We start from the raw sequence: 11507 nt of genomic DNA on the forward strand, positions 1-11507 counted from the left end.
AAGAGGTAGGTATACAACAAGACTCTTTTCTATTCCTGCACCAAGGTGGTGGAATGAACTTAGGGCCAAACAACATCACTGGATATCATCAAACGACGGATGAAGACCTACGTCTTCATAAAATACTTGAACTAGCACTTTCTCCCTGTTTGTTGTATGTGTGTATTTAAAAAAAAAAACTTTGAAGAGTGTTTTAGGCTCATGGTATCTTAAGTCTGTAACCTAGTAAACCATAGTTAATGTATTCAATGATACGTTAAAAGCACTTTTTTTAAGGATCTGATTATAATTTTTTTTAATAAATGTTGAAATAAAATTTTTCAGTTATTTATTTTTATTATTCTCTGTTTATATTATAGAATACAATGTGTTTTAAAATATAAATGTGCACTGAATGTTGTCCAATATATATGTTTTAATCACAGAGATAGACAGTTGTGTCTTCACTGGTAGCATTTTTAGAGTCCAGTGCTTGCAATTTCACCAATTCTTGTAATTTGTCATAAAAAAAGATCGCAGGTTAAAAAAAGCAACAGCAATGTTTTTTGTGATTCTGACCACAACAGTCACATAAAATCTGGTATGCATATGGGGAGTGTAGTGGTTTCCGGAAGTGGATCTCTTCCATGTTGTGGCACAGGTTCATAGCTCATAGCTCTAAAGCAATTAGAGATATTACTATGCTGAATCCAGTCCCATGCTGAGAGAGGGTTTAGAGAGGCTCTAGTACAACATCCTCCTCTTCTCCATTTTTGCAGTGGTTTAACAGCAGGAAGAAGACAGAACACTACTGATGGAAACTTCCGAAAAGACGTATGCAGTTAGTGTGCATTCTTGCAGGTGCCAGGCTCTTCCCAATGAGACTGCTTGAGGAAATTGGACAAGCACTTTATATAGAGGCACACAGCTGTTATACAGGGAAGGTTTTTATATGGGGCTGTGGCCACAAACAGTGATGTAGCAACATTTCAACCTCATGAACGTCTGTGATAGAGAGGAAACACTAGACCAAATATTTGTTAGAGTAGATGTTAAGTACACTGGTAATTTTAGTACAACCAAATATTAATTTGAAACACTAGACCAAATATTTGTTAGAGTAGATGTTAAGTACACTGGTAATTTTAGTACAACCAAATATTAATTTGGTTGTACTAAAATTACCAGTGTACTTAACATCTACTCTAACAAATATTTGGTCTAGTGTTTCCTCTCTATCACAGACGTTCATGAGGTTGAAATGTTGCTACATCACTGTTGCTACATCACTGCCAAGTCAAACTTGCTACTAGATCTTTTTCCTTTAACAAAAGCACTTACTTTTAAGTGAAATGTTTTCCACGAATTGTGTGTCTTTTAAGAAGCTTATTGCAGAAATAAAGCTTTTTCATAGGTCAAGACTCATATCCTGCAACCCCACCCCAAACGCTCACCATACCCCCCCACCCCCACACTTCAACAAACTGTTTCTCATAGACTTGTTTACAGAACTGTCAACTTTGCTTTCTCTTAATCTAGCCTTTGGTCTATGTTTTTATAAGCAAGAATCACATGCTCTGTAAAAGTTCTGCACCACTTGGAAGGAAAACTAAAACAATCCATCACTTGTCAGGATTACTGAACCAACTTGTGAAAGAACCACAGAGGGATGGCAGAGGAATTGGAAATCTTGTTCTTTCTTTCAGGTGACAGCAATCTTCTAATGTATCTATCTGTTCATACAATTATACAGTCATGCTTTTTAATGTATTTGAAGAAAAGGATGAAAAAGTTTTTTTTTCCAGATCTGTTTAGTGTGTTGCATTGTGTGCACCACTCGCCTTAGCACTAGCTGTGTGTTTTTCTACTGCTGTCAACCTGCTGACAGAGGAGCAAACTTTCAGTTTAACATTTGTCCTGTCTTGCAAATTGTATTTTCTGCACTCAACAGAAACATGTCAGGTTTAGAAAAATGGGTTAAGTTAACATGGTTATCATTTTGCAACAAGCATATTTTCTTGTGCCCACACTGACAAAAACAAGAGAGACCCCATATTCCCCTGCAAAAAATGATAGGGTACTGGTTTGCAGGAGCCGCAAAGGAGGGAGGGAGTGAAAATGCTCACCAGAACTGCTGAATGCCATTTTATCAGTCACATACATCTGATACTGCAATCCCATGTTAGAAGTATGTGGTTAATACTTTGGTGCCACCCTGAGAAATCTTATTTTACTGTATATGATGTAGTTAATAAGTCCAGAATAATACAAACATGTAGCATTAGTTTCAAGACAGAGAGACTTGGATAAATAAATAAAAACCTATACAAGCACTTGGTTCCCTACCTTTACCATGATTTGATAATAAATAAGCTCGTCAAAATATCAGTGTTAACATGACATTTCCTCATCTTGTGTAATATCAATATTGTGAACGGTATTAAATATCACTGTATAATAATGATTTGTTTGACTGTCAACATGTCCAGAAACATTACTACTTATAGTGTGGTGGAGGAGAAATGAACAAATATGACAGAAATGCTGGTCAGACAGTGTACTGGAGCCCTATGCTTTTCTCTGTGATGATTCCATTCATCAGACAGTGACAGCCTGCTTCTTCAGCTGTTCAAGATCACACTTATGAACTGAACCAGTGTGAAGCTGCAGTGCAGTGCACAAGAATATTAAAATTCATAATATTTAAGAGTTAAAAAATTTGTTTAGAAATTTACTGAAGCCTTTTAGTCTACACAGTGTGGAGGTGATTTATCCCTTTGAGAGCATTGAAATGCATCTTGACATTTTTCTACTGTGGTGTAGCCCAGTTCTGGCATCATGCTTCATTATGTGACACTCTCAACACGATTCACTACTCAGTAAAAATAACCTATACACAGAGAGAAGGAGTGTGTGCTCAATACTCCTTGCTGTTCTCAGCTGCACTTGAATCTCCATATGTGTATGCACTATAACAACACTGAATCCTCAAAGCAGCCAGTGCTATAAGTGGCTTAAAAACAGTAAACACACATCTTTGTGTTTATCATCAAAAACTAATCAAAACACTGTGTAGATTCATCTACCTCATTCATTCAAATAGATTCAGAAAACAGAACCACTTGTCATTATCACAAAAAATGCTTAGGCTCTAACATATTTAGGTAGCTAAAAACATAATGAAATGCTCATAATCAGTTCAAAATGCATTTTGATTGCATATATTACCTAATGTAAATAAATGATATTTCTGTCAGAGTTTGACTACATGAGGAAATTAGCTTCAGCTTCTATAATGGAGGTTATAAGGTTTGAAGGTGAGTTTGAAGTGAAAAAAGTTTAAATGATTGAATTGACTTTTGCCTCATTTTGGTTATAAAAATAATACCTCTAATATTATAAATGAATGTACTAAAGGTGTTTACTGGAATTACTTTATTTATTGAGCACTTGGAATACAGAGGTCTAGGTGGATTGTCCCACAAAAATCAAATGCATTGGATGTATCAATGCACCCAGTAATGTGCTACTGTGTAGCACCCAGTAAGCTTGTGTAACAATATTTCTTTTACTAAATTTCTTGGTTTGAATATTCTGAGGGGGGCACGGTGGCTTAGTGGTTAGCACGTTCACCTCACACCTCCAGGGTTGGGGGTTTGATTTCCACCTCCGCCATGTGTATGTGGAGTTTACATGTTCTCCCCGTGCCTCGGGGGTTTCCTCTGGGTACTCCGGTTTCCTCCCCGATCCATAGACATGCATGGTAGGTTGATTGGCATCTCTGGAAAATTGTCCATAGTGTGTCAGTGTGTGAGTGAATGAGAGTGTGTGTGCCCTACGATGGGTTGGCACTCCGTCCAGGGTGTATCCTGCCTTGATGCCCGATGACGCCTGAGATGTTTGGATAAGTGGTAGAGAATAAATGAATGAATAAATATTCTGTAGTGCTTTCTAGGTTAGTTTCCCACAGTAAGTCAAGCTTTCTATAATTCTGTCACTTAGATGAAATGCATGAATGCATTAATGGATCCATGATGTAATACATAAATGGACACACTCACTGACCACTTGATTGTAAATCTAGTAAACCTACTTATTATTATCTAATAATACTACTAATAATAATACAGATATGGGCCAGCATGCCACTGTTCATGCCAAATATCAGAATGGAGAAAATGGGATGTGGTAGCTTAGTGAATAAGGCATTGGACCACTGATTGGAAGCAGTAGTACTACCAAAAATTTAGGTGATTGATAAAAGCCACTGGCCTGGAACAATCCATTTCCATAGCATAACATTTTATGCTAGGAGTGCAAAGCTGTCCTGCAATGTCATGTATTGATGAATTGTTTGCTGTTGATCCATTGAACCATTGATCCTAGCCATGACTTATATTTCATCCCAAGAACAATATTTCAATTGACATGTATCAGCTGCTATTGATGGAGAAAAAAAAATATATAGAAAGGAAGGGAAGAAAAAGCTGGAGAAAAACAGAATAAAGTGAGGCCTGGCTAAAAAAACGTCCTCTCGGTAGCCAGGCTCAATTGCAGTTCTTTTTAATAAAACTCTTATAAATGGTGTATTTTTCAGTGATCCAATTACACCAATTGTCTTTTCATAACCTCGTTAATCCCCATAATCATGAAATAAGTAGTTGCATAGAGAATAAGTAAATAAATGGCTAATTAAGAGTAGATCAAATGATCAAACTTTATTTGCAGTACAAACGCAGTCCTGAGAGTGTTTGCATTTTTGTCAGTCTGGACCTTAGGCTCAATTAGGAGACTGCTTTCTTCCTCAGTGCATCTTTATGGGTAAGGGAGGACTAAGAGAACATGACTCATTTGGTCAGTTCCTTCAACAGGTGAGAAACACAGTAATTAGTTGCTACAAAACCATATACCTGTAGGAAGTAGTCCTTTAAGCTGACTATTGCATTTTTATCATTGCAAGCTTATTAACTTTATTCTATACTCACATGCATGTTAACATAACTGAATTACATGAGCATTTACAATACATTTAATAATGCCAAATAATCAAAATATATTTTAAGATATGTATATATTTAAAACAAAATCAATCTTAGTCAAAGTATTAAAAGAAAGAGAAAAAGGAAAAACATCTCTTATGGTAGGGAATGTTCTTTATCTCATTATTCTTGATTTGGGGATTTGTAATTGGTAGCACTTACTGTGTTGCTGCAATAAAGTCCCTAACCAGAGAATTGAACTCTATTACAGTACTTTTCTTTTGAACATTGGTAAATGAAAGGACATTTACTGCTGATGATGATTCAGCAGGCTAGTTTCTGAGCATGATCAATCTGGCATGACTGAGCTTGTGTTAGATATCCATGCTGGGCAGGCATAATCAAATGTGTGCAATGTACATCTGAAATCTTTAGTGGTCACTTCTAACCTTCTCGGCCACCTGATTTTCAAAACACTGCTGCTCTATGATCAGATTGAGCATCATTTAGCATTATCTATTGTTCAGACAGGTGCAGAGACATAGAATGAGGTGTTTTCATATTTAGTACACATGTGGAGTGAAGAGAAGCACTGTAGCCCTTTGATGAGGCTTATCTTCTAGCTAAGTTTTGGAAAACACAGCCACCGTAATGCAAACTAACTTTGGACTAAACAATTCACTTGTGAAAATGTCTTTTAACTATGATTGATTATAACATCTGTTAAGTCTTTAAATGAGATTACAGTAGGACATTTTGAGTATGTTAGCCTTTTATCAGGGAACATTAGCGGAATGCTGCTTGTATGCATAGCACCTCAAACATTTCTTATGTTACTGTATGCATAACCAATTAGTCTCATTTTAGGATACCAAATGTGGTTCTAATGATACTAGAATGACAAATAAAGCCTAATAACAGTGTGAACTGAATTTGTGGGTTAAAAATAAGTTGAAGAACTGTATAAGTTGTTTAGCTGTTGAGCTTCTCAGTCTTTAGGGGTGTTTTAACTTGACCCTACACTCTGATGCCATCTTTCTTCCAAGATTAATTTTATTTAAATTTCCAAGATAAATCCCACCAAATTATAATTTTACTGTACACATGTAAATATGAGCAGGAAGACAACCTAATTTTGTTTACATTGGCTATTTGACTCAAACTATAAAAAAGGACTGCAGTAAGAGGAAAAAGTCTCCAATTTCAAATTTATTACTTCAAAAACAAAACCCCAAATCTATGAAGATGACGTCCATACGGATGTTTTATTTGTCATGTTATGTGACTTGTCGGTGACTTGTGGTTATGTCATCATTGTGTAACATCATCCGTAGCTGCCAGAATCATAACCAAGATCTAAGTTTCTCCAGAAAATAGATTAGAAGAGGCAGCTTTTCAACTTTAAACAGTGTAAATTGTCATTACTGTCATCAGTGTTGTATCTACAAGCATGCTTGCATCAGATGTGCATAAGTGTACTTTATTTACTTATTTTTTTATGTTTTTACATCTGTTTCATTCATTCAACACTAAAATGTATCCACTTAATTATGACAAAGGAAAAGTGAATGCTAAAGCATTTTACAAATATTTATAAACAAAGGTAAAAAGAGAAGGGGAATTACAGTAATACTGTATTCATAGCAGTTTTTGTCTTATAACTTATTTCATCCAGGAGCACTATAGAGACTATTGTCAGAGGGGCAAAGGCATAAGTACAAAAATGTTTCCACATCACGTCTCATTTGAAATGTTGATTAAACAACAAAACAAACAAAATAAACATTATGATAAACACTTTAAGGAGGAAAACGTGATGCTTCTACATTTCCAAAACAAGAGTACGATACGTAAAAAGGGAGGCAAAAAATGAAGCAACAAATTTGATTGATAGTTCATAAGAATTTGCTGGTTTTGAATGGGATTGTTATTTCATCGATGGTCATTTGCTTAGTTGCTTTAGCTGTCCAGAATCACTGCTGTACATTGGGTTAGCTAAAAGCAATAACAATGGGAAATGTGTCCAGAGAACAGTAACCACAGAGGAGGACACTGATGTGTGCTTCACGAGGACATGAACAATTGACTGCAAAGTATACCTTTGTCCAGGAGAAAAGTTTCAAATTGGGTAGGACATAGAAGTTCTTGAAAAACAGAGAAAAAGTTGTTGTTTTTGTTTTTCCTTCTTTCTTTTTTTTCTATAAATTGTGATGCATCGGAAGGTTGCCAACAAGCAGCAGTCCTTGGGTTGCCCATTTGCTCTGGACCCCATTACACACTTGAGTCCAGTATACAAGGTTGGGTGATCGGTGGTCAACAACCTCAGCACTAGCACTTGAAATCTCCAACGTCAGAGTCAAAAAGTTCCAAAGTGGAGTGAAGAAGCCATCTACTGGTGAGGAGGTACGTAAGAGGAGCTGCACATCCATCTCAGTACATTATGGGAGGTTTGGAGTAGGGTCTATTCTCTGTGTGAAACACAAGAAAAAAATGAAAAACATGTTAGTTTATTTCTATTGGAGTATTAATGGGACAAAATAAATGGAAAAATTGGTTCCTGCTTAATTTCCAACATATGATGTACAATGGCTCATTTAGCAGACTATGTTGACATGAAGACCCATATCATGATTGGGCAAGTGGTTAAGGCTTTGGGTTGGTAATTGGAATGTCAGGGTTCAAGTCCTGGCACTGCTAAATGGTCATTGTTGGCCAATTGAGCAAGGCAATTCACCATCCCTACTCAAGGGGCACTGTATCATAGCTGCCCCTGTGCTTTGTCCCTGACCAGTTCAGTTGGGTTCAGTTCTGTAATGAAATGCTTTTACTGATTGTAATTATTTGTGCTATTGAGCAAAATCTGAATGTTGTAAATAAATGTGCCCAAAGTCCCAAAGTCTGCAGAGGGAAAAAAAAAGGCACACGCACAAGACATACTGTATTTCCTAGTTAATCCAGACACTTTTATTCATCTAAAAGCAAACATGAATTTTATTTTCAGGGCAAAAGTTTACATACACCCAGGCAAAAGACATTTAAATTCAATTTTTAACAAATATCATGTTTTCATACACTTCTTTTGACAAGCTAATTAGGGCATCTATATCAGTCACATCAAAAGTTGTTTTTTAAAACAATTGATTATAGACTCTAGAACCTTTTAGGTGAAGGTGTGGAGGAAGATTCAGGAGACAAATGAAATGCTCTGGGTTTGCATTCATTTATTCTGTGCTTTTCCAGAACACCTTCAAAAACTCAACATAAAAGCAGAACTCAGCAGAAATGTGTCCATCCTGGACTTGCAGCTTTCACTCCATTGGGTTCACACTTCCCTGCCTGTGTGTGTACAGGCGTGTCTCTCAGGCTTTGCCAGCCATATTGAACTCTCACACCATTGCCAGAAAAGTCTGGTTACTAAAAGCACAAAGAGACAGAAATAAGTAAACTTGTCAACACACAGGTTGAGAAACATCACACATTGGCTGCCAGTCCAACCAAGCTCCTCTCCATGCACAATTGATGCTCGACCATGCCCCTGCTGTCATGTCATGTCATGATCCACTTGACTCTTGCCAGGGAGCTGTCTGGTCCACAGCTGACTTCCACAGGAAATAATCTGCCACACCCTTCTGTACCCGAAGCTGTGAACCACCTTAAATATTAATGGCAGATGTGCAGAGACCAAACCAAAGGGAGACATAAAAGTCAAAAGAATGCAACACAGGCCCCACATAAAACCAATTTTACCTGGGAGAAAGACAGCTTGCACTGGTTATATCCACAGGCTGCAGTTGTTTCTGCCTTTTTGGTTTGAGGACACACTAGGATATGGGAAAGTGGTATACTTCCTCCCATCCAGTTGCGAAAATTTGGTTTGATTTAAACCCCATTTCATCTTAAAGATTTCAGGACAACCACGAGACAATCATTACTATGAATAATTATGTCATCTAAGTAGGCAGAATCATTGTACTAAGGGAGGGTCCTTCCCAGTAGAATTTGGAATGTTGCTGGAGCTCCATACAACCTAAACAAAAGGGTGACAAATTGGTGTAAGCCAATGTGGAAAAAGCCACATTTTCATCAATTGTGCATTTGCCAATGCCGCACATTGATTGGGTATTGATGGACAGTGTCCTGGTTACACACAGGTCTACCAAGGCTTAATAGGGATGGGTCTGGGCATCTCCAAAATGGTAAGTCTTGAAAGTAGTAGCTACAAAATGAGATTCGGGGTAGGACTACTGGTGAACCATTGACATGGGTGTCATAGGTGCCCATGGATCATTGAAGCAATACATATAAGAACTGTAGCACAAATTGCTGAACAAATAAATCATATAAAGGTGTCAAACCACAGTGCATCGTTGCACTGCTGCATATGTGGCGATATTGCTGCAGAACCCATCCTGACCCCTGCCTACTACTGAAAGCACATTTAATCAGCAAGTGAGAATTAGAACTAGTCCAATGAGCAATGGAGGAACATGGCGTGGCCTGATGAATCATCTTCTCTTTTACATGATGTGCATGTTAAAGCTTTATATCAGTTTTGTCAGGAGGAATGAAGGGAGAAGATTATGGATGGCTACCCTAAGTGACTGTTTCATGTAATTAATTTAATCGTGTAAATACAAGTCAAAATGCAAAAATTTAAATTCTGATTAGTAAACAAAAGTTGAAATAAATCTTTTAGCTATTACAGTGATACCTTGAGATACGAGTGCTTTTGACATGCAAATTTTTTGAGATACGAGCTGTGATTCGACCAAATTTTTGCCGTGAGATACGAGCAAATTTCTGAGATATGAGCATCCAAGCCGCCGCCGCCGAAACAAAGATCCAGAACAACCACGTGTGCTCTGTTTCCCCCACCTCAGCTTCCTGCGTCTCACTCGGTTAAAGCCGCCTTTCCACTGCACACGACAAACGACGGTCGATAAAACGGAAGTCATTAATTTCCTATGGAGAATCGCAAAAGGGGTGCGTGAGGTGCCGACCATCTGCGGATTCATAATTTTTGGATTTGTTTTGAGCGTTGGATCCGTTAAAAAAAATTTGTGCGACGACACCGCATCCGATATGCCGACCGAACAGGTTTTTATTAAAACGACCGGCAGATGTTAGTGAGGAAAGAGTGACAAAAAAGGCAAAAACAAGTGAAGAGAAAAGCGATGAAGAAAATTAAGCAATATTAATTTAAAGAAAACAGAAATTGTAGCAATTAAGTTCAGTTTAGTTAAGAGAATTTCAGTTAAGTTCGTTAATTTTAGTTCCATGTGTAAAGTAGCATTAAGAGTGTACAGTAGCGAGTAAGTGAACGAAAGTGAAAGTGTAATTCCGCCTAACTCCTCCGCCTGTTTACTCCTCCGCCTGTTTACTCCTCCCTCAACCTCCGTGCGCATCTTCCGTAAAGTAAAACCAGTTTATTTTTTTAACATTCTCTTTTATTACTGCATGTTTTTATACAATATTTGTCATTTATAAATACAGGTACTGTACAATTTTCATATTCAAAACACATCAACAAACAAAACAAAACAACTGGAGTGGAATTTTGCGAGCTGGAATGGATTAATGGGATTTCAATTAATTTAAATGGGGAAAATTGCTTTGAGATACGAGCAATTTGAGATACGAGCAAGGTCACGGAATGAATTAAACTCGTATCTCGAGATATTACTATTGAAATAGTCGCAATGCCTTAAGCTAAGGTTATATTTGCCATAACATTGTAACTTGGCCCCAATTTGTGCCATTCACAGGGCACCATTGCCTTCAACATAACATAATAACAGAGGTGCTCAGAAGAAAACATCAAAGATGTGTTTCATCATGCTGTAAAATTAACTTAATTGAGCCATATGACAACAATTAATATGCGAGTGCAGCTCAGTGCAGGGATTCCTAGCATCCTAACAATTCCAAATGTTTGTACATGGATTACTGATTTAAGTGAATTATCCTGTTTTTACCAGATCCAAATCAAAGGTATTGTGGGTCAAATCAAAGGTATTGTGGGTCAAAACTATTACTATATACTAAGACATTCACATTTACATTACAAGATGTCTGTAAACTCAGACATGCTCAGGTTAAGTAGATGAGCATTATACATTCATAAATCATTATGCATGAGTCAATAGACCACTCAGTCTCTGTTAAATGTAATCAATAATTTATTAATTTACAATACTTAAAAAGGATAACTTTTTCAGATTACTTTTAGAATACTTTTTGAATACATATTTTAAAATAATTAAAGAATAAATGAAAACTTTGTCCTATTTTGCTTCTTAGTGATCAGTGTTTTAGGTTGATGGCTTGATAGAAGTAGTGAGTATGTTAATTATTTTTCATTATTTAGAGATAAAGGCAACAAAATTGTTCAACAACATCCCTTAACATTTACCGTTATTGAGAATTTTTAAATGCATTTAGACATCACTGGTTAACAATATCTACATAAAGAATTTAAGTTTAAAACATTGTTCCTCCCAACTGACAGTAAACAGTGATGTGTATTTATAAATTGTTTTTGTGCTGTTG

The 11507-nt window shown here is 36.8% G+C and overlaps 1 protein-coding gene and 1 long non-coding RNA gene across 5 annotated transcripts in view; one reads left to right on the forward strand and one right to left on the reverse strand.

Moving 5' to 3' along the window:
- The first annotated feature begins 1454 nt into the window (after window positions 1-1454).
- The window catches only part of LOC125139861, a 17883-nt gene continuing 7830 nt past the window's right edge, over window positions 1455-11507 (forward strand). Inside the window, exon 1 of the long non-coding RNA XR_007138994.1 lies at window positions 1455-1685. This is a non-coding gene — a long non-coding RNA (uncharacterized LOC125139861). The remainder of the gene's footprint in view (window positions 1686-11507) is intronic.
- dacha (dachshund a) overlaps window positions 6155-11507 on the reverse strand; it is a 113008-nt gene continuing 107655 nt past the window's right edge. For 2 of the 4 annotated variants that reach the window (XM_027140005.2, XM_027140004.2), the window contains exon 12: window positions 6155-7426. In XM_027140005.2, coding sequence (XP_026995806.1) covers window positions 7389-7426 — 38 coding nt within the window. In that variant the 3' untranslated portion in view covers window positions 6155-7388. Of the gene's footprint in view, window positions 7427-7457; window positions 8373-11507 lie in introns of those variants that run through there. The other 2 variants (XM_027140003.2, XM_027140001.2) reach the window with 2 other exon arrangements.

Source organism: Tachysurus fulvidraco, chromosome 21 (genome assembly GCF_022655615.1).
Source record: "Tachysurus fulvidraco isolate hzauxx_2018 chromosome 21, HZAU_PFXX_2.0, whole genome shotgun sequence".
Taxonomy (NCBI): Eukaryota; Metazoa; Chordata; class Actinopteri; order Siluriformes; family Bagridae; genus Tachysurus; species Tachysurus fulvidraco.